This window comes from Trachurus japonicus, chromosome 3, assembly GCF_045865225.1.
Source record: "Trachurus japonicus isolate A0001 chromosome 3, Traja_1.0".
Classification (NCBI taxonomy): Eukaryota; Metazoa; Chordata; class Actinopteri; order Carangiformes; family Carangidae; genus Trachurus; species Trachurus japonicus.
The window spans coordinates 28,271,245-28,298,550 of NC_140909.1; the positions used below are offsets into that span (position 1 = coordinate 28,271,245).

Sequence of the window (27,306 nt, forward strand, 5' to 3'; positions counted from 1 at the left end):
GATGGGCTTAGCGAGCAGAGCATCACCGGAGGAGGGAGTCACTGTGGCCCTGACAGATTTTGGCCCTGGGACTGTCTGCGCCTGGCGCGGCCCTCAGGACACAGACAGACGACGAGCTGCGTCACACTCAACTGCTGAGTGTCTACGTCCACACATCAGACTCACTTCAGGTCTGAGTGTGTGTGTCCCTCAGAAGGACGCACTTTAACAAACACTAAATAAACCTGCAAATCTCAGACCACTTGACTTACCTGCAGATTAGTTTCTTTCACCAGCAACTTTATCAATGTGATGATGAAGATGAAGTGGTCTTCTTTACCATCTGAGACGTGTAATGACATCATTTCAGACAGTGTGGGAGGTGGTTTCATGATGTTACCGTTTTTCAAAGCAAACATGTTCAAGACTGGTCAGCTTCACTGCAGCAGCAATTCAAACTTTAATTATTCCAACAGTCAAACTTTACTTTATATGTTTGTCTTAGCCCAGGCTCAGTGAGCAAGTCAAAAGGGAGACCACGAAAGTAAATTAAACCCAAATCTATTAAATCAGCATAGTACATGAATCTGTAATCGGTTAAATTGGTGATGAATGCAGTGGGTGAGAAAACCACTAACAGAGAGAGAGAATGAGGAGACATGTATGTGACCAGGGCCCAGCCTACAGGTGCATGACACACAAAGAACCCACAAATGAGTGGGAGGGGTTGTCACAGTATTTACACAAAAAACCACACACACATACACGTGAGTTATGTTAATGGGACTACGAAATTAGCATCTTGCTATAATCCGGCATACAGTATTTGCATGTTATGTCCATTAATGTGTACTGTCCCATTCAAATAAATAAACAAAGTCAAGTAAAGTGATTATGTACGACGTCATGGTAACGTGGTTTCATCCATACATATTGCAGCTTCAACTTTATCACAAATATCCATCTGCTGGTGTTACAGAGACAGACATGTGAACGCACCGCAGACACTAGGCTCACTAATGACATTAAGCCTGTGACACAGAATCAGGTTTATTGCCACGTGTTTTCATTTATGATGATTGTAGGATTCACAGTAAAAATGGTTGTTAAGCTAGTGTGACAGGTGACAAGCTCATGTTGTAGGAGGAGGATCGGTGATATTCAGTCAATGATCATTTCTATATGATTGTGAAAGAGGTTTTTTTTTTTACTCTTAGTCAAAACCCAGAAGTTTCTGCTTCACCTCAGATCAACATATTGCTGACAGTCAACATCAACTCTCCACATGATCAACGCTGTGACTAACAATAATATTAATGGTATTGATAACTCAAATGTATTAGCGCCTTTCAGAAAACCCAAGGTCACTATATGATTGTGTCTCTTTTCTGTGTCTTGCAGGTTTGTCGGCTGCTGTGAAGAAGACACACACATGTAAGTTCACTGCTGTTTGCTCAAACATAGACAGTCCAACATAGCCAGGACCAGCTTCAGTTATGTGGATTAACAAAACCTGGCATTGACCTTCCTGTATTATCTGTACTAAGAGGTTGGTCCTCACCTGGCTCAGTTAACACTGGGGTTTACTGTCTTGCTACAAGAGCTTTCATGTAAGTGGCATGCATCCGTAAGCTGTAATAATATGATCTAATAGCAGAATCGAAAACATTTATGTACAATCTTAATTGAAGTGAATTAGGAGTATATTGTAAATTGTCTGATTCATTTTGATGTTTGTAAGTATTAATACTCTATTGTCTGTTGATGTATGCACTGTGAACATATGTTTCATAAAATAAAAACTGATGTAATTTCACACAGTTCCAGCTGCTGAAAGAAAGAGAAACTGAAAAGTCTAATTCATAATTGTAGAAATAATAATCAGTGTGAGGATCATTGTTGTAATCACAGACACCAGAGGTTTCTTTCTTTTTTTGGGGGGGGGGTGGGTGACATATGCTTAAGATCACTTTGGATGGGAGTCAAACCGGCAATCCTCGCTTCAGGCCATGCGAACATGGCATGTGCTCCAACCACTCAGCCACAGAGGTTTGATTTTTATTTCAAATGTATGATAAACACCACCGAGTTATAGAAATGTGCTGCTCATTATCATAGATCACTCCATTGTAAAGTATTTTGTCCCTGTCAGGATCCTGTAGGAATGATACTTCTATTACTGTTTTCCCAGTGATCTGTTTGGTCAGTAGATTAGGTCTTGACAGGCTTTGATCTGATCCCCTGATGTTAACCTGCTCTGGACCCTAGTAACAAATCTGAACAAGTGAGGACCGAATACTCACAGTAGAGATCTTCGGAAAAACCCGCCAACCCGAAAACCCGAGGTTCCGACCCGACCCGGCTCGGGTCTTGGGTCCATTCACAAGAAGTGACGCCGGGGCCGGGTCGGAACCATAGACTGTAAAAAGAATGGACGTAGCGTCCGTGACGTCACCCATTGGTTTTGGGGAGTCATTTTTGTGACTCAAATATGGCGGCCTGAACAGCGCCATGTTGGATTGGCCGGCCGAGAACCCGCCCACTGGCCTCGAAGCAGCTGTCCACGGAGCTGCTCGGACCTGTCACTCAACGTTTCCGCTCCCTAATTGGCCAGAATTTTAACCTAATAACAGTAAAACGGTATAGTTAAAAAAAAATTCACCTCCCTTCTGACACCAGCCCCCAGAGGAATCCAAGGGGATTGCAGTTTTTTGAACGCGGAAGTGAGCTTCACTTCTCAGACCGACAACTGCCCCCTTGGTCGGAACCGGTAGAGTTTAGGTGCGTTCGAGATGAGCCAGGCCTGCGCAGAATCGATCGGCGGTGACCAGCGCACAATGCATGCCGGTTAGATTTGTGTCCGACTTGATCCCGACTTGCTCTGACGTCATGCACGCGCCTGCAACGATAACCTCACGAGATCAAGGCGGCCGCAGTTTTTAGAGCCAGGCGCCGCAGTTGCTCTCCACCGACTGCAAGCCCCAGGGCATGATGGGAAACGCGCCGGATCACGAGCTGATTGGCTCTTAGTTAGGACTGCAAACACTACCTGTTGTTGTATAATCTTAGATTATATGAATCTCATGTTGTAGGCCTATACTGCTTAAAAAAATATTCACACTGAATCAAACTTATGTCCTGAGAAATATATTGGTTATTTATTGGACAATTGCAGTACAGCATAAGAAATATATACTTCGGTGACTTCCTATTTGTATTGACGGCGGCTGGAAACTGTCCGACTTGACTACAGCTTTCTGTCACCACCCGCTGCTGCTGCCGCCTGCTCTCGCCGACCGTCCAGACGAGGCGCAGTTCATCTCGAACGAGCCTTTTGTCTCGGGGCTCGGGTCTCTTATTGTGAAAGCCCGGGTCCTACAGTACCCGAGAGGACCCGGCGATTGGCTGTCACAGCTGTCAATCACCCCCGCCCTCCCCCTTCCGTCCAATGCAGGGCGGCGAGCTGCCTGTGTGACTTATGTCACGTGATCAAAACAACTACACGACTCTGATGATGAGTCAGAGTCATAGGTGACAGTTCAAGCCAAAGTTAGAGCCTAGGTCAGGACTCGGGGTAGTTAAAAAGTTTGTTTATTACATAGACTGTAAAAAGAATGGACGTAGCACATGTGAGTCTGTTTTGTGCCGCTACTACGGGGGTTTGAACCGCGCCATGTTGGATTCTACTTGCCATATTTGGAGAGGTGCGGCCGTTAGCCGGCCGAGAGCCCGCCCACTGGCCTCGTAGCAGCAGTCTCCGGACCTGTCACTCAACGGTTCTGCGCCCTAATTGGCCAGAACTTTAAACCTAATAATAGTAAAACGGTAGAGTTTAAAAAAAATTCACCCCCCTCAGAGTGTGTGCGGGGGTAGAAACTATCGGTTGAGACCAAAAAAATAAAATGTACCAGGCTGTAAATATGTTTTTTTAAGCTGTAAAATCAGCTATTTTAACATGGGGCTCAATTGGAGTTGCTCCCTTCTGGAGCCAGCCCCCAGAGGAAGCCGAGGGGATTGCAGTTTTTTGAACGCGGAAGTGAGCTTCACTTCTCAGAGCGACAACTGCCCCCTTGGTTTATTAACGTAACGTTATGGTTAATGGTTCAAAATAGTTAAACAATCGAGTTGCCGTAGTGTGTTGTTACCGCGGTATGCTCCGCAAAGCACATGGAAACTCCAAAATTATAACGTTAATTAAACAAGAGGAAATGACCGCTGGGCGTTAGCAATGGCTAAGAAGAAGGATTACAATGACCATCTAAACAAGAAAATGACGACGTGGATTTATTTCTGTTTACATCACGTTATGGCCGGGGGGGCTGACAGCGGCCACAGCCGGAACCAGGTAGAAGAAGACTACGTTTAGGTAAGAAACAGAAAGTAGTAGCTAATAAAAACAAGTCTTATTTAACGCTAGACAACTTGTATTAAATCATAAAGCAACTCGGGCATTTCGGGTCCACGGGTTTTTAAGGGTTCGGTTCGGGTTCGGAACTCATATTTACAATAATAGCTCGGGGCCAGTCGGGTCCGGGTCCAATTTTCACGGGTCCATTTTGGCTCGGAACTCATATTTACTATAGCTCGGGGCCAGTCGGCTCCGGGTCCAATTTTCACGGGTCCATCACAGTTAAACCTGAAGTTACTTTGATAACCTTAAATCCTGTTTTGTGGTTCAGACCTCAGGTGCTGTAAGATGAAGGTTGTTTGACTTCCCACAATCCTTGCTCTGGCCTGTTTGTTTGTTTGGCTGTTTGAATGTGTGGAGGTGATTTCCCTTCGACAGGTGGAGTTTTGCTGCTGTAATCTTGAGATCTGTGGCCTCTGTGGTTCACACTGAGCTCTGTAGATTATCTTGAGATGTTTGCTGAAAGTTTTGAAAGCAGCTCCTGGTCTCTGTAGTCATAGTTTATTTTTCTTTCCACATTAGAAGCAGTTTTCTCTGTAAAACATGTGTGAGCTGTGAGTGTGGAGGACAGATAAGGATGATTGTGTGACCAAGGACTGCTGCCAGAGTCGAGTCCCTCTCATTAGAGCTGATAAGGATGGATAATGAATGTGAGATCCTCCTGCAGTCGGGATGATCAGGGGGGGAGAAACACTGATCCTGAGGGTGCTGTGGAGGCATTTTCCAAACAACTCCTAACGTGCTGCTGAGAATATTATTGACTGGGTGTGATGAGGAGGAGGTGGAGAGCTCCGCCGCCAGTCGTCGAGCCCTTCGAAGCGTAAATCATCCTCCTGTTCTGCCAATTTGGAGGAAGAATGAAGCTCCTGCTGCTCCTCAGTTTCCTCTCTCTGCTGGCAGCAGTCGTTCTTGCCCGAAGCCTCAGTGACTTTGCTCTGACGTTTACTCAGCCCGGCTGTTTTCAGGGAGCTTAATCGTTTTCACTCGTGCTCCATGGTTCAGCTGGGATTTGTTTTATGAAGCAGAGTGGGATGTTGGGTGAAGCTGTAGTCCTTACTGCTGAAATATGGTTTATTTAACCTTTCAAAGGAAAATTCTGTGTTTTTATCCACTGATGCACAAAAACAACACAGGAGCAGGAGAGACACACAAACACATCCTGTTACTGTGCAGGCAGCTGAAGTTCAACTAATGGGCTCCGTTTTTCTTTAGCGTTTCCTCTCAAGTTCTAAGTCCTTTAGTATTGGTTGTTTGGTGACTGTCACAGATAGGCAAACAGAGCCTAAGACCCCCACCCACAACCAGAAATAATTAATTCAGTGTGTGATTAAATTAATAAACCATGATCCACACTAAAAGACACAATTTCATGATTGTGTGCTTACTCTCCTTCCTCCTAAGCTCAGACTCTCTCTCCTGCATCTTGCTGCCCTCTGCCTGGACATATTCAGCTTTACTTTACTAAATAAAGTAAATAGGTAAACTGAATAAATTAAGTCTTAAAGGGACAACGAGGAGTTTTGGAAAAGCAAAGCGTTTTCACACTATTCACACATTTATGAGCCTCTGCGCGCACTGTACATTTCTTTGACCGGCGCAAGACAGACTCATGTTTTCATTCATCAAGAATTAAAGGGACAACGAGGAGTTTCTATTTGGTTATAAAAAAGTCTCATATTAATGTGGATGAATCTACGCTACCCACACTTGTTAATGGGCCCATTTTCGATAAATATATCGTTTTGTCTCTATCGTTATTTTGATATTATTAGTGGTGGCGGAAATGCTGGTCGAGCCGACCAGCATTTCCTTACTTTCGGTTTCGTGGCGAGTCATGAGAATAACGCCGCCGAATCGCCGTTTATGGTCAGAACTACGACGGTATGTGATCGTCTTCCAACCTCTGACTTTAATTCTTGATGAATGAAAACATGAGTCTGTCTTGCGCCGGTCAAAGAATTCCACGGTGCGCGGAGGCTCATAAATGTAGCGTGAAAACGCTTCGCTTTTCCAAAACTTCTCGTTGTCCCTTTAACAGACCAGGCTAAAAGTCTTGTAAGAGCAGTGAGACAGACCAGGGTTTATGAGAGCAACTCAAACCCTGACCAAGAGGAGGCGGTGATTCATTTGTTCCTTTTGCTTTGTCTTTGTTCACTGAGCTAACGCGCCACTAACTGGGAAAAGACCGTTGTTGAAGGTAAACATTAAGCACAGTTTCCACACGTCTGCGCATGGGCACTTGGGCAGTAATCAGGGCCGCACAAAAACCTCCAGTAGTCTAATCTTTGTATGACTGATTTATTCTGCATAAGACCCTGACTAATACTCATAGTAATGCTGCATTAGCATCAAAACAAAGTAGGCTAAATAAAAAATTATAATACATACGTAGTCTAAGAAAACAAACTGGAAAAGTTAGGGGGGATGTCAACGTTCACAATTTGTAAACGGGTAAACGGGGCTTCTAACCGACGTGTACCCGGTTACATTGGAGATTTATGATCTCTTTCTATCGCGGGGGTGTGTGTTTTCTTGAATTGCAGTGCGTCGAACTCTCAGGGCCATGGCAGTTTTTCTTATTTCTGACAAATTCAGCTCAAACAGCACAACATCCAACACACCTCATGTTAAAAAAAACTACCTCACAAAAAATATAGTTGCTCTCAGGGCCACTCGAGTGTGGGTGGACTTGATTGGTGGAGAGATTTCTGCAGAACCTGTCTCTCAGCTTGCTCAGGCTTGCTGCATGTGGTCCTGTGTTTTCTTCCTCTTTGGTTTCTTCTGGTTGTTTTCTCTGTTGTTTCGCACCTTCCTCCTCGTGTCTGCTCACTGCCTCCTGTCCTCTGATTCTTTGAACTGTTTGTGTTCTGTGAACCGCAATGGAGGAGGAGGCGGCACAAACATGACATGTGGTTTTGATTTTTGTGTCAGTGATTATGACTGTCTGTCATGATGCTGCTCTCCTCCTGATGGAAGAAACATATTGATATTAAACTTTGACACAACAGACTTTTAATTACATTCAGTTCCAACATGATACAGAATATCAACCATACGTTTTTTTTAAATTTGGGATCTCATTAATAGAAACAAACTTCCACTACTTTTTCAGAAACACAGGGGCGACCACGTCTTTGGTTCATGGGGAAGTTACGAGGTGTAATTATTTGTTGCCTGGCAACCTCATTGTACCAGCAAGACTACAGGAAGTCATGGGGCACTGGTCGTCAAGAATCTGTTCCACAAAAAACCACAGGGTTTTGGTTTGACCTTTCTGCTGTTGGAGTAAACAAACAACAGGATGAGCTAGATGACGTTGACGTTTTAATGAACACACCATGAGATGAGGTCAGAGGAGTCCTCAGGTACCAGAGCACACCTGTGCTGCACCTGTACTTTTAAGGAATAGTTCAGGTATTTGATGTGAGGATGTTTGAGTTTGACAAGAACAGCACTTTTCTCTTTGTATTAGCAAAGCTGCAGATTCTTTTTTTGTTTCCTGTTGCTTTTCCGCTGTTTTGCTAACCCTCCTCCCGGCCATGTGCATTTGTTTTCAACAAAGCCGACGGGAAAGCAAGCCATGCAGCAGTGCATAATATCATATATCACGCGTTATGATGTGTATATTTATGTAGTTTTATCTCTCCCTTCCCCCTCAGGCTGCACTTGAAAATAAGAATTTTGTTCTTAATTTGCTTGCCTGGTTAAATAAAGGTTAAATAAATAAAAAAATTATCTGTCATAAACAAGAGATTACAGGTTACGGGGTGTGTTTGTGTCGCAATGCGAAGAGATGAGAGCTGGGGCACCGGGTCGGAGGCATTGATCTTGCAAGGTTGGTTTTCGGCCAGGAGACGCTAGAATACAGAGAGCCTCCATTCTTCATTTATTTAACCATCACAATTACTCTGAAGCTGTTTAATTAAGGTAGAAATGTAGCATAGCTAAGGTAAAGATCTTGCATAGTTCCTCTTTAAAATGCTTACGGAGCTCACACATGTACACTGTCTTCTGTTTTACTCTGGATGAGGTCATTTATCACATTTTTTTTTTTAAATGCAGAAGATCCCTTAAGTTAAATTTCATTTTATTTATGTTTTTTTTTGTGTGATCAACTTTTTTTTATTTATTTATTTAATTTGCTTTGGTTTAAAAATTACCAAACAGTCCATACAGATCATTATTGAACATTCAAACAACAAAACCCCAAACAACTACCAATCATACAAAACAAGACAAGGACTCAAAATAAAAGGACAAAAGAAAAACAAGCAAAAAAAGGGGGGAAAGCTTTGGGGGCAGAGATTGAGGCAATCATATACCTATCCTCCATTATCCATAATAATATGTTATCTTAACTGTGGAACCAAAAATGTTTTGATCTGTTCTCTTCCCTTTTCCAATACTGCTACATTCACTTGTTTGGCACCATGTATTTTGTTTAATTATGTAAATCAGTTTTTTTTAATACATCTATGACACACGCACACACACACACACACACACACACACACACACACACACACACACACACACACACACACACACACAAAGCCTATCAGAGCTGTCGCCTCCCTGCCCTTTCCTGTCATTGGCTGGCTGGTGTGTCAGTCAGGGGGGAGGGCGGGGGAGGCTGCTGATGTCACAGTCACATGGATCCTCATGCTGTTGAGCAGCAGCTCAGGATGTCAGAGCAGGGACAGAGCTGCTGCTGATCACACATTTACACACACACTCTCACAGACACGGAGGACCCTCCTAGTGCTGTTTCCTCCAAGAGCCTGGATTATAAATATGTATTTTGTCATTTCTGCCATGAAAGGTAAGAGGAGTGTGTGTGTGTGTGTGAGTGTGTGTGTGAGAGAGAGAGTGAGAAAGAGACAGACAGAGAAAGAGAGTTTTCTGTCTGTGCTCCTCAACCAAAGATGTTCCGTTGTTTGTGAGGATGCTCCACTCTCACTGATGTTTGATAAACAGACTTTTGTCTCTGTACAGTTACACTGGTTGTGATGTTTGCTGTGTGTAACTGTCTGGTGAGGAACTGATTTCTGATTGTTGACTGTGGAGACGTGCGGGAAACAAGACACCTTCACTCGTCCTGTAGACACTATTTTGGGAATTGTCAGTCACAATTACACTGGGTATTAAAAGAGGAGGAGCTGGAGAGGAGGCTGGTGTTGGTGGAGCAGATGAGATGGTTTTCATTAAATATGTGTTGTTTGACTAAATGAAAACTGTTGCTGTTAGTTAAATCATTAAGATACATTCACAAAGGACTTGATATCTAGTTTCCTTTTTATAAAGAATATTTTTATTATTGAGTTTTGTTCTTTTTATTTTTTAATAAAAACAACAACATCAAAGAGCTCAGCACAACATTCTGCACAGTCAGCGTTGATATGGTCACAAAAAACAAATAATGATGTTGAAAACCTTACGTAACAACTTTAAGAATTAAAAAATGAATGAAATAAATAAAAAGGTGACAAAAAATTATTCCAATACAATTTTAAAAACAACTAATAAAAATAAAGAATAATCTTGAAATCTTTTTTTAAATTAAGAATCTGGTTTAGTTTTAGATAAGTTTTCACAGGAGGAATTGAATACATAAGGAAAGATAAGTGGTGAAAAAAAAAATCTTATTAAAATAAATAAATAAATATGTCCAGTATGAATGGGAGGGGGGCGGGGGTAACTTTGAGAAATGTGTAGTAAATCTAGACTCATTTAGATTAATATGAGTTTTGTTGCAACAATATGAAAGATGACTCAGTTGCAGATAAGTTCTTTCTCTGATGCTGTTCAAACACCATAGCCAGCGGATCTCTGGTTACTATGGTAACATAGGATATCCTTATTTCCTTGGAGACGCCTACACGCCGGGTAACAAGAAGTTTGAGTAACGACTGCTGTCTTCAGTTCAATAACATCTGATGTGGAACGAACCGCGGTGCTGTGAGAAGTTTCCCATCAATAGGTTTTAGTTGAACATCCTCAGGATTTCATCTGTACTCTTTGCAGATGATGTGGTCCTGATGGCCTCATCAGAACATGACCTCTGGTGTTCACTGCGATAGTTTTCAGCTGAATGTGAAGCCATAGTCAGCAACTCCAAGTCTGAGTCCATGCTTCCAGTTCTCAGCTGGAGAGTAGAGGTCTTCGGAAAAACCCGCCAACCCGAAAACCCGAGGTTCCGACCCGACCCGGCTCGGGTCTTGGGTCCATTCACAAGAAGTGACGCCGGGGCCGGGTCGGAACCGGTAGAGTTTGTCTCGGGGCTCGGGTCTCTTATTGTGAAAGGCCAGGTCCTACAGTACCCGAGAGGACCCGGCGATTGGCTGTCACAGCTGTCAATCACCCCCGCCCTCCCCCTTCCGTCCAATGCAAGGCTGCGAGCTGCCTGTGTGACTTATGTCACGTGATCAAAACAACTACACGACTCTGATGATGACGTCAAAGGTGACAGTTCAAGCAAAAGTTAGAGCCTAGGTCAGGACTCGGGGCAGTTAAAAAGTTTGTTTATTAACGTAACGTTATGGTTAATGGTTCAAAATAGTTAAACAATCGAGTTGCCGTAGCATGTTGTTACCGCGGTAACGTTACGCTCCGCAAAGCACATGGAAACTCCAAAATGATAACGTTAATTAAACAAGAGGAAATGACCGGTGGGCGTTAGCAATGGCTAAGAAGAAGGATTACAATGACCATCTAAACAAGAAAATGACGACGTGGATTTATTTCTGTTTACATCACGTTATGGCCGGGGGGGCTGGCAGCGGCCGCAGCCGGAACCAGGTAGAAGAAGACTACGTTTAGGTAAGAAACAGAAAGTAGTAGCTAATAAAAACAAGTCTTATTTAACGCTAGACAACTTGTATTAAATCATAAAGCAACTCGGGCATTTCGGGTCCACGGGTTTTTAAGGGTTCGGTTCGGGTTCGGAACTCATATTTACAATAATAGCTCGGGGCCAGTCGGGTCCGGGTCCAATTTTCACGGGTCCATTTCGGCTCGGAACTCATATTTACAATAATAGCTCGGGGCCAGTCGGCTCCGGGTCCAATTTTCACAGGTCCATTTGGGTTCGGGTCCGTCAAATTGGACCCGTGAAGACCTCTACTGGAGAGTGGTGGACTGCCCCCTCCAGGTTGGGGATGATTTGCAGGCCCAAGTGAAATAGTTTGAGTATCACAGTGGTCAGATGGATTGAGAGATTCACAGGGCAAGATAAGTAAGTGAGTGAGTAATGTGGACCATTGTAGTCCACTCTCAGCGGCTCGTTGCGTATACACAGCACCGACATTCACCATAAAGTCCTGCTCTTGGCTCAGCTCAGCTCCAGTTCTCACTGGGCCTGAACATCACCTGACCTGCGGATGATGACGCGACGCAGCCAGACTCATTAGCACTAATTCTCGATCCGAACCAGCGTGTCTGGTCGGGTTGGTGGGGCCGGACAGGCCCGGTGATAAGCCAAATATAATCTATAGGATAGTTACCCATGAACAGCTGGGAGCTCAAAACAACAGATGAGAGGAACAGAGAGAGAGAGAGGAGAGTGTGTGTGAGTGAGAGTGATGTGTTTTTGTTGTATTACTTAATATCACCCCTTTACCAATATCTACAATTGTCTGTGTGTCATTTGCCACATGTGGTTTTGACCTAGAACTGACTGCCTTCTTATGGGTTTGCCTCCGACAAAAATATTAAGCCATTAGGGCTGCTAATTGGGGGGAAACTCTCACAGAAACACAATATATATCCTATATTGCCATTCGGTTAAAAAGTATCATGATATTACTTTTGGTCCATATCGCCCTAGTTGAAATTACAGAAGAAATTTCAGGTTGTTCATAATGTTTTGTAAAAAGGATAGTTCATAAACTGTTAACATCTTAATAAGTACAAAGAGAAAAATGTAGAGTTCTTGTTATTTACAGGTTATTATGCAATCATTTTACTGGTCCACCCCCCTTGAGATCAAATTGGGCTGTATGTGGCCCCTGAACTAGAATGACTTTGACACCCCTGGATTATACGTTGACTGAGACTCCTGCAGTCACTCATCCATAACAGAAGACAAAGCATGTGAGAGAGCAAAAGCCTGAGATGAGTGTGAAAAGGATCTCATAGAAGAAAATTAACTTTATTATTTAGCAGCAGCTGATGCATCAAACATTGATACTGTGGACAACTGCTTCAGAACAGCAGTCGTCCTCAGAAGCTGAACGTGGCTTAAACTAAATTCAATAAAACATGATAAAACATGGTGGATGAGAATGTTGTGCAGACTTAGCCATGTTACTGTAGCATCAGCAAAAGTCAGTTGAAGGACTTCTGGGAGTTTGTGGAGGTGAAGGAAAACAATCTGCTGTGAGTGTTTGTCACTGCTGCCATCCAGCAACAGACCAGGGGTCTCATTTATAAAACTGTGGATTGTAAAAGTGTAGTGCGACAAAAAAATATTCAGATTTATAGAACCCTGCGTACGCATGCTTGTGCAAACTTCCCTTTATAAATCACAGAGTTCCTACAAGTGTGCTACAGCTGAATCGGCCTCACATCCCGCCCTTTACACGTCCTTTTTTTAACCATAGATGGTCAATGCAAACCACCTCATGAATGCGATCTGCATATAAGTGAGCCTGGCGTGCTATTGTTGTTCTGTCGTTGTGAATTAGCTGCAGGTGTGAAAGTGACAACGTGACATGTTGCTGCAGCTCAACGGCGTCAGTGGCACAGAGCGCACGGTGGCGTGGTTTCAGTGCGCTGCCCTCTCACATGCTGGACCCGGTTCAGCACATAGTTCCAACCAAGAGCACAGCTCTGAAACGAGTTATTAACCAGTCACCATCATGGGCCAGAAAGTCATCGGCCCCTCCTTATTCTCCCATTGGTGTAGTCCTCCAGCAGTGCCATGGTGCAGCATTACGCACGGGGCTCACCGCTGTATTTATACATTTACAGTAATTAGACTGATTGATAAAACTTTGAATAATTAGCAGAATCAGTTAGTGAATCAGTTACATTCTGAGGAATTGACGAACATGACACTTATGCCGGTTTTTGTGATGAACAGCATTAAGTAGGACTGATAACAAGAAAACAGAATGTAACAATTGTGCAAACAATTACTGACTTTTCTCCCAGGCTTTGAGATTTATTTGACTCGATCATATGTTCATAGTATCATAGGAAAATATATTTAAACCATGTTACGACTGGATGCTTTATTCCATGCAGCCACGCCGTCCTCTCCTCCTGCGCTCTGGGAGTGGACAATATAACGGAGAGACGGTGGTGATTAAATACAGAGGAAGAATTTTGATTTAGAATTTTCAGTTATATTCTAAGAAGATGTTTCTGAAACAATTACTCAGACCAATGCAAAAAATAACATTGGTGAGTTCAATCATTCTGATAACATGGAGCTAACATAAAACTAAATGAATTGAAATTAAATGTGTGAAGGGCGATTATAAAAACATAATCGTTCTTCTCACTCTACATTTCCTCAATCTTCAGTTCACCACCACACCGTCTGTGTGGATTCCCCTTTTACTCCAAACCATGCGTACGCATAGGTCAGAGGTTACGCACATTCTCCCGTCAAGTTTGTTGCGTACGCATAGGTCAGAGGTTACGCACATTCTCCCGTCAAGTTTGTTTTTTATAGATCACAACCTTTGTGTGGAAAGTAACTTACGCCAGTTTCCAGCCCCGTTTTGTGCGTATTACGTTTATAAATGAGGCCAGTGGTCCTCATGTGGAGCAAAGCCCTGTTATTGTGTGTGTGTGTGTGTGTGTGTGTGTGTGTGTGTTGAAGCTGTCTGGTCCAGATTCGCAGTCTGTGTTAGAAAGCTGCAGGAGGCGCTCAGCTAGCCTGTTATGTCACAGGATTACAACAGCCAGGAGATTATTCAACTGTTCTCTGCAGGGGGACGGGGGGTGGGGGTGGGGGTGGGGGATGTAATGGTGACATCACTCTTACATGAACCACCACACAACTTTTTTGTGTGGTGTGTTCAACATGAGCCAAGGGCAAGATACAGTAAAACCTTGTCTGGTTCCTGCTCAGAGGTGAACTGGCTGATGGACGGATGAGCTGCAGCGGTGATTGTGAAGTTGGAAGGAGGAGATAACTCTGTCACATCACACAAGCACTGAAAATGATGGGTTGGTGCTCTCCTTCAGGACACCAGAGCTACCAGACAAAAGAGCTTGTGTGCTGTAGTTGTGAAGGTTCCTAACAGGGGAGGTGGTTTGGTGCATTGGCACCAGGGTCAACTCCAAGAGGCAGCTGGAGGTCCCTGCAGGCACATGGCTACAAACAGATATGTGGTACTTATAGACCGAGGGGGAGGAAGTCATCTTCATCTCAACTGTCCCAGATGTGGCTCTGTAGACTGGGATATGTTTTTGAAGACAGATTTTTAAGTTTCAGTTTCAGATATTCAGTAGCACAGTGAAGAACTGGCTGTCTGGTCAAGATTTCCTTAGTCAAGATAAGCTTTTGGCTCACCTGAAAAAAATAAATGAAGGGTTCAGGTTAGATGTTGAGCACATGTGTAAAGGTCTGGTGGCTGCAAGTATCAGAGTTGAGTTGGTTCATTATGAGATGGTGTTGGACTTGGCAGAGTTTAGTTCTGTACAGGGGGTTGAGGATGTCTTGTGTAATGTCTCTTGTCATATAATAATAATTGTCAAAATAATTGTCACCATTTATTTTGTAAAGTGTGTAAGGTTGAACGTATGCGTTTAACTCCTCTCCTCTCCCCTTCCTTTCTCTTTGATCCACCTTGCAAAAAACTTTTATTATTATTTTTCTGTGTCAGATAATTTATCCATTAGGGACTTGTGTTTTGCCTGAGCTGTAGTGTGTTCGGAGTAAACAGCGGTGACTCTTTCCCTGCTCATTAGCCTTCACTTACTGCTGGTTACACATTTTCAATACAGTACATGAGCATGTGCTGCGCCCACAGGGGAAACTGTGAAGGTTCAACTGTTCATTACTGTGGAATAAGATTTTAGTTTGTGTTGATTCGAGCCGGAGGATCCTCGACTTCAAACAGCTGCTGCACAGAGATGGTGAAGATAAGCTCAGAGTGTGAGATGTTGCGCTAGCTAAACCTCGTCTGCTTTCTACTAGATCGTCCAGATACAGACAAGCTAAGGTGTTTCACCAAACGTGTCATGTACTTGTTGGTTGGTGATGAGAGGACGTGAACGACACAGATCAGACTGCAAGATTAAAGCTGCAGTTTAATCTTTATCGTCTTAATTTGATCAGTCAGCTCAATCACGTTTCATTTTTAGTCTGGCTGAAGCCAGTGTTGGACAAACTACTTGGAAAATGTAGTGAGCTAAACTACAAGTTATTCTACATAATGAAGCTTTACTACACCAAAGCTATGCATTAACAAAAGTAACTTAAAGCAGAAGTAAGCGATCCGGTCGTTTCGGCTAATGCTGCGTTCCAGGTAGGCTTTTGAAATCGTAAATTACAGCTTCAAGTCACAACTTACGATTTTGTAGCGTTCCAGGCAACCCACTCGTGTTTTTCCGACCTATTTTACCTGTGAAAGTGCACTATAACGGCCACTCGTAACTTCCGACCCGTGAACTCGTACCAGATCGAACTGGTATGACTTCACAGGTCGGAAAAACACGAGTTACGAGTTGCCTTGAACGCACCATAACAGTCCTCGTCCCTACGTCACCACATTCACGCGCATCCCTTGGCTGCACACACAGCCCTGCATGCCGTTCTCTCTCCTCATTGGATAAAAACTGTAGGATACGAGAAAAGTTTTCTCCTCGGGCTCAGAGCAGAGCAGAGTGACTGACAGACCCGTGTTTCGGTCCAAACACTCTATGTAAGTGATTGCTGTGGGAAGATATAACTATTTAAGACTTATACTAACACAAATATATCGCTTACTTCTGCTTTAACTACATCACTATTGTTCTTCCTCTCCGCCATTTTCTTTATACTTATTATTAGTGTGAATGCTGAAAGCATATTTCAACAATTAATATATCAAAACGTTCAGCTTTTGCGCGACATAGGTGCTATGACTTTTCTCTTTTCAACTATTCATACTTTTTGCAATATTCAACTATTTCTGATTTTTTTTTTCCCCATAGGAATTGCATTGGAACAGTCTTGAAACTCTTCAAATCTTCTTACTTCTTTCAGCCTCTAAAGCTTCAGCATAATTTCAGCTAGAGACTTAATTCAAATTCTAAGCTGTAGACAAACTTTTTAAGTGTTCCTCTATGACTCAGCTTATTGATATCTTCAACAGTTTCTGATATTTGGCAGTTTTAAAATCATTAAGTGTTTTGACAAAATCCAGCTTTATAATGGGTGTGTGTTGCGTCTAACGAGCAGAGCTAGAGTGGTGACATTGTCAGCCAGAGTGGAGAGAGGCAAAAAAAACATTCTAGAATTTTTCTGGCTAAACTGTCAGCACGGCCACAAATTAAAGTCTAGACACATGATTTTCTCCACAGTTTGTAGCCACATTTGTCGTGTCTCATATGATGTGCTCAAAACAGCAGACAGACTTACAGAATTGTCTCAGTGAACCTCTTTGTGCAGCTAGACCCGCTCCAGTGGCTCATAGACTTCAATACAAAAGTAGGAGCTGATTTTTTGAGAAAAGGAGAAAGGACCCCCTTTTCCAACTAGCCAGGTTGAGAAAAGTATTTGTCCTACAAACATTTAATGCACATCAGAAAGCTCAGGAAGGTCTCCTTGCCCAGATAGTCTCTACCACATTCTGATAAGAGGTACGGTTCTCTGTTTTTTGGCTGTCATTAGGAGAGCTGCGCCGAGCTCAAATCTGACTGTTCTGCTCCTGTGTTGTGCAGTTGGCCATCAAGTCTGTCACACACACAGACACACGCACACGCATATGCACACGCACACGCACACGCACACACACACAACACTGTGCCACCCAGTAAAAGGTTAGCAGTTAGTCACCATGGCGACCTCTGAGTGCAGGCTGCCACACAGGTGTATTCAATCAGATCATTAGCACATGGAGGGGTTTTGTGGTGATCAACTATTGTACTTTCCAAGTCCAATGTGTCTAGAGGAGGACAGAAGCCCTCCGTCCTCCTCTAGCCCCCCCTTCCTGCTCCCTGCCCTTCACACAGACTACTCTGTCTCCTCCGCCTGCAGGCGGCGCTGTTGAGCTGTTTTAAGTGGATTTAGTGGATTTTCTTTTTTCTTCCATAAAAGAGATTAAAAAATATATTATGAATTATTTGGTAAAGGTTTTTTTTTTTTAAGTACATTTTTTCGAACCGGGGCCGACCGCAGCAAGGACTGTGCCCCCCCCCCCCCCCCACACACACACACACACACACAGCTAAATCAGACTGACAAAGGACGCATCTTTTAACATGTGCCAAGTCTATCTATCTATCTATCTATCTATCTATCTATCTATCTATCTATCTATCTATCTATCTATCTATCTATCTATCTATCTATCTATCTATCTATCTATCTATACCCCTCTCTATTTCTTTCTTTTTTTCAAACCCTCTGTCTCTTTTTTCTCTCGTTTCAATCTTTCTTTCTTTCTTTCTTTCTTTCTTTCTTTCTTTCTTTCTTTCTTTCTTCTACCCCATTTCTGTCTTTTTACTTCTTTGTTTGTTACTTTCTTTCTTTCTCCTCCTTTTCTCTTTCTTTGTTTCTACCCCATGTCTTTCTTTCTTTCTTTCTTTCTTTCTTTCTTTCTTTCTTTCTTTCTTTCTTCTACCCCATTTCTGTCTTTTGACTTCTTTGTTTGTTTCTTTCTTTCTCCTCCTTTTCTCTTTCTTTTTTCTACCCCATGTCTTTCTTTCTTTCTTTCTTTCTTTCTTTCTTTCTTTCTTTCTTTCTTTCTTTCTTTCTACCGCTCTCTGTATATATCTCTTTCCATGTATCCACCCCAATTTCTTTCCTTCTTTCTTACTACCCCTCTGTCTCTTCCATTCATTAGTGTGAATGCTTCAGCATTCACACTATTGTTCTTCTGTTCGGCCATTTTCTTCCGCCTTTTTACGGTCTTCTTCTAGTCCTTCATACTTTGTGCTATTTCAACAATTCATATATCAAAACGTGCAGCTTTTTCTGGACTTTATCGGATGTATTCAAATTTTTCATACTTTTTATACTTTTTCAAATATTTAACTTTTTCTGATTTTTTTCAGCTTTATAATGTGTGTGTGTTGCGTCTAACGAGCAAAGCTAGAGTGGTGCCAGAGTGGAGAGAGGCAAAAAAACATTCTAGAGTTTTTCTGGCTAAACTGTCAGCACAATTTAAACTCTAGACAAATTATTTTCTCCAGTTTTGTAGCCACACTTGTCTTCTGGCTAAAATTCTGGTCAACAATGCAAAGAGACTTAGATAATAATTTAAAATATTTTTTAAATGCAGCCAGGGAGCTCTCTGCTCTCATTCAGCCCAATGCATTTTTTTCACAGCAGCAGGAGAAGGAGCTCAACTTTGTAACTTGCTGTTAAGTGCTTTTTAATTCATTTTAATTCACCAAAAAATAGTCACAGGTCACAAAAAAGTCCTCTTCTTACTTGGTGTGGCTAATTTCTGCACTTTCCTTACTTTTTTTTTTTTAAGCAGAAGCCAGTGATCCCCTTATTAAAGGTTTTCTTTGCCCCTCACATACTGTCTCTGTCTGTAGCCTAGTGGTTAGGTTGCTGGTTCAAATCTTGCCTCAACAACAATTATAGTGAATTATTTTCCCAGTCGTCCTCTGTTGGCTTCTGATAACTTGCTTCATGTTGAAACTGCTGCTCTCAGCCTGAAATTCACAGAAATTTTCATTGTAAGTCATTCAAGCTTGACTCTCAAGCTTTCTTGGTGTTGACACAGTGTGTTTCCAACAGGTGCAGCTTTGGGCTTGTTAACTTCAGAGTGAGACAGAGTGCAGCTCATCAACAGACACCAGTCTTTGCAACTGTGTGTATACTGTGGCCTAGAGGCAAAGTCAAAGTCTACTGACCATGAGATTGTGGGTTCAATTCCTACCTTGGTCAACCATTTGTATGGTGATCAATGCTTGCACTATTTTCACAAAAAAGTCCTCTACTTACTTGTGGCTTTTTTTAAAGCATCATTGAAAAATCTCACATTCATCAAAGTCTCAACCTCTACTTCACCAGAAGTGTTGGAATAGTCCAGTGGATAAGGTTCCTGCCATCCAACCACAAGGTCACTGGTTCAAATCCCATGTGAGCAATCTTGTTAGTGTGTCAGCCACTTTGAACTTTAACCAATACCACTTGGTCTGGTCCCATGATCAAACTTGATAATTCATATGCGCCCCCACCTATTCTCTTTACCTCTTTCAATCTTGGTTTGTGTTAACATGTCAGGGTCTTTCTTTCTTTCTTTCTTTCTTTCTTTCTTTCTTTCTTTCTTTCTTTCTTTCTTTCTTTCTTTCTTTCTTCCTTTTTCTCTTTCTTTCTTTCTTTCTTTCTTTCTTTCTTTCTTTCTTTCTTTCTTTCTTTCTTTCTTTCTTTCTTTCTGTCTTTCCTTCTTTCTTTCTTTCAACAATTTCTTCAGCTCATTCAGCATTGCTTCAACAATTTCTTCAGCTCATTCAGCATTGCTTTCAGCATTCACACCATTTCCATTCTTGGAAATGCTTTTTCTAGTTCTCTATTCTCTTTTTCTTCTATCTTTCTGTCTTTCTTTCTGTTTTTCTTACTTTTGTCTTTCTCTATCTACCCTTCTCTCTGTGTCTTTTTCTTTCTTTCTGTCCTTTTGTTCTTTGTTTCTTTCTTTCTCCATCTACCCTTCTCGTTTTCTTTCTTCCCTTCTGTCCTTTTCTTTTTTCTCTCTTGTTTCTGTAATTCTTTCTTTCTTTCAACAATTTCTTCAGCTCATTCAGCATTGCTTTCAGCATTCACACCATTTCCATTCTTGGAAATGCTTTTTCTAGTTAGTGTGAATGCTGAAAGCATTCCCACTATTGTTCTTCTGTTTGGCCATTTTCTTCCGCCTTTTTATGGTCTTCTTCTAGTCCTTCATACTTTGTGCTATTTCAGCAATTCATATATCAAAACGTGCAGCTTTTTCTGGACTTTATCAGATGTATTCAAACTTTTCATACTTTTTATACTTTTTCAAATATTTAACTTTTTCTGATTTTCCCCCCCCCCCATAGAGAATGCATTGGAACAGTCTTCAAACTCTTCAAATCTTCTTACTTCTTTCAGCCACTAAAGCTTCACCATACTTTCTGCTAGAGACTTCATTCAAATTCTAAGCTGTAGACAAACTTTTTAAGTGTTCCTCTATGACTCAGCTTATTGATATCTTCAACAGTTTCTGATATTTGGCAGTTTTAAAATCATTACGTTTTTTGACAAAATCCAGCTTTATAATGGGTGTGTGTTGCGTCTAACGAGCAGAGCTAGAGTGGTGACATTGTCAGCCAGAGTGGAGAGAGGCAAAAAAACATTCTAGAGTTTTTCTGGCTAAACTGTCAGCACAGCCACAAATTAAACTCTAGACACATTATTTTCTCCAGTTTTGTAGCCACACTTGTCTTCTGGCTAAAATTCTTGTCAAAAATGCAAAGAGACTTAGATAATAATTTAAAATATTTTTTAAATGCATTTTTTTTCACAGCAGCAGGAGAAGGAGCTCAACTTTGTAACTTGCTGTTAAGTGCTTTTTAATTCGTTTTAATTCACCAAAAATTAGTCACAGGTCACAAAAAAGTCCTCTCCTTACTTGGTGTGGTTGTGGCACACAGTGTCTTTTTTCAAAGCATCATTGAAAAATCTCACATTCATCAAAGTCTCAACCTCTGCTTCACCAGAAGTGTTGGAATAGCCCAGTGGATAAGGTTCCTGCCATCCAACCACAAGGTTACTGGTTCAAATCCCACCTGAGTAATCTTGTTAGTGTGTCAGCCACTTTGAACTTTAACCAATACCACTTGGTCTGGTGACATGATCAAACTTGATCATGCATATGCGCCCCCACCTATTCTCTTTACCTCTTTCAATCTTGGTTTGTGTTAACATGTTTCTTGTTTATACCACTGCACTAAGATTGATTTGCACTGGAACTTTGAAAACCAAGAATGCAGCAGAGAAAAGCAAAGCTCTTGAATATGCACAGGCTTAAAGCTCTTGAATGATTTGTATCCATCATTTCTTGTCCTGCGCTGCCCACTATGGGACTTCACTGGCAGAATTCACCTCCCCTCCCCCCGCCTTCAATTGGTTACAGGTGTTCGTTATCTCATTGATTATTTGTACCACATCATCACATTACAATGAATGACAACAGTCTTGGAAACAGTGTGCTCTTTGTGGCGAAGCGGCAGAGTAAAGGTTTAGTGATCATGAGGTCATCGGTTTGATTCCTGCCTCAGTCATGTCGTTGCTTGACTTTACCTGACTGATTCCAACTATTCAGCTGTCACTGGACAGTCTTTGATTCCTCATAGTATAAAGCTCATTGTAACTCAGGTCCTCTGCGGCCATATGGTTAGTGTGTTAGGTTACCAATCATGGAGTTGTGGGTTCAATTCCTTCCTTGGACATGTTTCTTGTATGCCATTACGCATGTCTTTGTCAATTTATTCTGCTAATTCAGCATGGTTCAGCAATGGCTTTCAGCATTCACACGCATGTTCCGTTAGGAAATGCTGTTTCTAGTTCATTTTATTTTTTAGATCAAACCAACTTCAAAGTCATTGCTATTTAGTGATCAATAAAACGGTAAAAAAAACTTTAATAGTTTTTTTTTTTTTTTTTTTAAAGTAAATTGCACTTAATACTTTTCAGCTTCTCCTGTCTTTTTATTTTTCCTACCTTATCCTTCCAAGGCCTTTTACAGCTGGTGCTGTGTTAGTTGTTGATGTTTGCTGACTGAATTATGATGACCAGCTGTCCTTAAATTCACGTTTTCGTCGTTGAGAGCAGCTTCTTTTTTGGGGTGCAGAGTAAGCGTCAGAAAGTGTAATTGTTCTCTGAGGACTCAATTAAAAACATAAACTTGTCAAGATACAGCCATGGCAATTCACAAGATGAACTCAGAACCCCAAAATGTGACCTGGTGAGATGAGAGCCAGATAAGAATGATCTTCATTATCACAGATCATCCTCATGGGAACATGAACATCTGAACCACATCCGACATTTTCACTCAGAACCTCACATGTGACCACTGTTGGAAAAGTTGAAGGGTCTCCAAACTCTGGATGCAGAGTGGAGCTTTTTGTTGAAGCTGGGAAGAATTCTTCATAGAGAAATTGCTAATTATATTGCCAAATTTTTGTTCCAATCCATCCATCTATTGTACTGAAAACTGTGTGGATGCTAGATGGTGTGTTTCTTGATGCTTATGTTGATGCTCCAGTTTTTGCTATCAATATGAAACTGAGACTGAGACAGCGATAAGATGACAGACTGAGATAGAAAACAAGTTTCAGTGTGGTGAGAAAACATCAAAACCCCAAATCACTGACTTCTCTCTTTGACAATTGAAGAAGTGATACATTTAAATAAAAGGCAAATATTTTGCAAATTGGCCCATTGCCATAATCCCTATAGTCATAGCAGTAGGTTTGTTACCTTTACTTGTCGGTGCAAGCTTTTTTTAGAACAGCCAAGCCAAGCGGCGAGCTGCTCAGAGCTACGCTACGGAGGCTAATGGGATTTCTTGGTTTCCCTCATCAAACTCATCAAATACACAACCCAACATATCCAAAATGCTCTGGTGGACAAGTTGTGACCTACACATTCACCACGCTATGGGACGGAGTTGAAATTCTTTATGTAATTCAAATACAGTTATTTTAAAATTAGACGCCTCAGCTTGTAAACACAGTCTTGGTATCACTTACGCTGACAAAGCACGAGTGATGGTCACTGTTATACACTGAAGTAACATCAGGAGCGGAGGAGGAGATCCTTAACCTCAGAGTAACTTGTATGTGGAGGTAGAGCAGGGGCCGTTTGGAGATGATGGAGAGGTGACAGAGTGTACCACCAACTGTGGCTGAGGAACAAGCTGCTGCTTCATCTGCTGACAGGCTGCAGGAGGGTGTCGGTGTGGGGCCATATGTCTGCCGTTATTACATCCAGGCTGAGGTCATCTGGAGGCTGGTGGGGAGATTAAAGAACAGAGGCTGTTGGAGGACGCCGCTCAGCACCGCAAACTCACCCTCTGTTTGTAGAGGGATGTGATGCACACCCCCACATCGGACCCACATAGGGTTACGAGCACTACACATCCCATCACCTGTCAGAGGTACAGTTGCACTGTGGGTAATGTATGCACCTGGTTTTGACTTGGAAGAAAGGTTGGGTGTGAAGCTGAAATTACACATCCTTTCCTAGTTCAGGAGATGTTTCCCTTGATGCTCTGGGGTTCTCAGTAAGACAGGATATGGGTGTGCAATGAGAGGTTCCAACAGACTGATGAAGAGAAGGTAGATATGTTTTATCTGGGGACAGAGGAAGAGGAAGGTGATCTATAAACAGCAGCAGATGACAAACAGAAGCTGGATCTGTGTGTGTGTGTGTGTGTGTGTGTGTGTGTGTGTGTGTGTGTGTGTGTGTGTGTGTGTGTGTGTGTGTGTTATAGCAGATGATTCATTAAAATAATATCCCCTTGATGAATGATGAAGACTCAGTAGAGGAGGAGAGATGTAATGTTGTCTGATCTGACTCATCAAGCAAAGGTCAGACTGAGGCAGAGGAAGAGGAAGAGTCAGTTTATTTGCCATTTGTGGAAGGAGACCACATTGGAAAAGAAAAGATGAAAAGATGACATCAATATAACCATCATCACCATCATCATGATCGCTAGACTTCTGGGTCAACATTTTTACATCTCTACACCTCTACGTATCTACATCCCTTCACTTCTACATATTCACACCTCTGCACCTCAGATTATTCATAATGAGATGAATGTAGGAAAAACTACAGTATTTGTAAACTGAAACCAGCTCAGTGTCCTCTTCCTTCTTCTTCTCGCCGTCTTCTTCCTCCTCACTGTCTCTTTTAGTCATCAGCCAGAGGAGAAGATGCCGCTCCACTGCGGGTGGTGGACAGAGTGCAGCAGGCAGATGTTTGTGTTTGCGGCTGGTTGTATAAATAACTGCAGCTCTCATTTCAGGCGGTGGCTTTTTTGAACGTCCCCTTTGATGTTGAAACGCACAATTCAGATGGGATTAACATTCAGAGCTAATTACAGGGAGGAAGCTGCAGCACAGACGCCTCACTGTGTATGTGTGAGTGGTTTCAGTACTGTGGTGTGTAAGTGTGAAGCATTTTTCTGTTTGCTAGGTGTGTGTGGTTGTGGTATTACTGTGTATGTGTACATACCAAATCTGAGTATCTTAATGACCTTAATTATTTATTTGTAGTCTCAGTGTGGATCTGCTGACATGTTTGACCACTGTTATCCTCACACACATAAACACCACCACATGTGTGAGGATTCATTGTGTAAAAGCTGCTGCACAGTTATGTATGTATGTGCAAGGTGTATAGGTGCATAGGTGTATGTTATGTAAATACAGATCCATCAAAGCCTGAGAAAATTGTATATAAATATGTCATATATATTTGTTGTTATGTTAGCCTATATGTCATAGAAAAATCCACCATATAGATTTTTTGATATGTGAAGATGGACAAATTTATTGTGGATACATTCTGAGAATAGCTGTGCCCCAATTCAGCGGCTGCATCCTTTGGAGGCCGATTACATCCTGACAAGGCCTGTCCCAATTGGAAGGCTCCTCCAAATCGGGTCTTCCTTTACTGGTTCTAGGAGGATGCCTTGCACTGATCCTCCGTGGCCTCCCGTATCCCAAGATTCTTTGGGTGCCGCTATTATTTGCCACCTAGCATGCTAGCTATCTGAATGTTGAAGCGTCTCCACGCTGTAGCCATGGTAGCCCCGCTCTGCGGCCCGGCTTGGAGGCGTGGCTGCCCGCTGAGCGGGGCTCTGCTGGCCGCATAGCCTGAGGTGAGGAGCTAAGGAGCCGTTGGAAATCAACTTTAGACATTTCAAATGTCTAAAGTTAGGACGTTGGTTACATTTGGACACGTTCAGGAAATTCTCTGAAGGCTAGACCGTCCCATTTACCAATGGTTAATGCGGCCGTCGGAGGAAGCTGTTGCCTCCGTAGAGGCTGGTAAGGCTGGGTCCTCTTAAGGATCCAGCCCTTGAAATGGGACACTGCAACATATCCACTGATAGGTGACATGTCACTGTTGGACGGGGCTTGGTGACTGCTTTGTTGTGACATCACAAAGTCACAGAAGTCCTGACAGCTTCTTTTAAGGCTCTGTTTCTATATATAGGCTGTGTGCATTTCTCTGTGGACTGAGGCTTTGATACTTTCACAGTATTAATGTAGACCCTAGACCTGATTTATCATGGACATCTACCTTTATACTGTATGAAACGTCCATACTACGTAGTTTTAGTTAATTTGTTTAATGTCAGGCTCCTTAAGTTGCAATGTTCTTATATCTTATATTTCTTAGATCACAGACCTCACAGCACTTAGTAAAAATACTATATAAATAAAAATACAGGTGGTGTGGTGAAAATCACAGAAGAACAGCAGAACGCACAGAAACGGCTTCTCTTGTTAATTGAATCTGTTTGTGGCACTGGGTCATTGCAAGTGTAAATGAGAGATTTCTAATAGAGGACGGCACCGTCCAACACGCCACAGATGTCAGTCTCTGTGTTTAAAGGGAATTAAGAGTCATGTCCCCTGACCACAAAGCCTGGCTCCAGACACTTGAACAACTGCCCTGGTCTCAGATGTTTTAAGTGGTTCAGATACTGTGGGTCTGGGGTTGTGCTGGGTGATGCCTGTTTGCCCGGTTGGTGCAAGTGAACACCATAACTCGTAGCCAGGCTAGCGCCGCCTACTGGTTCCGGCAAATTTCATTTGCCTCAACAATGTAGTCAGGACACTAGCAATGCGTTTCTGTTTGCTCCGTTCGCCAGAGCGGACGGACCAATCAGCGAACAGACGGGTAAGTGAAGGCGATGACGTTGAACTCAAGCGCTCAAGATTAACCTATGAGCTTAACCGGTGTATAGCACACGTGACCACCAAGCAGCAGCGATTAGTTGAAGCAAATGTAAGCAACCGCCTCCCGGAAGCAAACAAATCCCTATGGCTCAGGTTCAGACGCTTTTTGAAATGTAATGAAATAAGCGGCTGATGCATCAGGCTACATAACTCGTTCCAGAAGAAAAAATATTTTAAGCAAAAAGAAATCACACAGCACAGGACACAGATGTTATGAATGGGGTGACACAAGCTCAACAGGTGACACATATCCTTTAGTCATATCCCTTTTAATCAGAGCAGCAGATTCCAATACAGATCAATGCTACTCCCAAATCTAAAAGAGCAAACATAAAGATAGAGTCGTGATGACTCATGAAGCAAACCCAGTTCTGACTGTGTGACATTAGAATTGTGGTACAGTGCAACAATAAAAAGCTGGTTGACTACATCACTATGAGTAAAACACTTGATGTGTGTCCTCTATTGTATATTCCAGATACAGAAATATTTCCTCTCACAGCCTGTAAATATATATTGATATTATAAACAGTGGGTTCAAACGTCTGGTGCCAGTTTACCAGAATGTAAATAAAAAAGGAAATAATACAGTATATACCGTAGATGACCATTTATTAGCCCGGGCGTTTAATATGCTAAATCGACTTGGACCCCAGGCGTTTATAAGAACCAGGCGCGTATTTGCAACAGGCTACAATTTATTTTTGCAATGAGCAGCACCAGACCATCATGCAAAGAACAAGGAGCTCACCATAGCACCACTGGAACAAAACTACTTTTTCCCCCCGACGCATCTTTATTGACAT

General features: G+C 42.3%; 1 protein-coding gene across 2 annotated transcripts in view; it reads left to right on the forward strand.

Moving 5' to 3' along the window:
* LOC146990099 (nuclear receptor ROR-alpha A-like) overlaps nucleotides 1-27,306 on the forward strand; it is a 223,922-nt gene that overhangs the window by 176,422 nt on the left and 20,194 nt on the right. Inside the window, exon 2 of one of the 2 annotated variants that reach the window (XM_085768942.1) lies at nucleotides 1,381-1,413. In XM_085768942.1, coding sequence (XP_085625068.1) covers nucleotides 1,381-1,413 — 33 coding nt within the window. Of the gene's footprint in view, nucleotides 1-1,380; nucleotides 1,414-9,046; nucleotides 9,210-27,306 lie in introns of those variants that run through there. The other variant, XM_085768952.1, reaches the window with a different exon arrangement.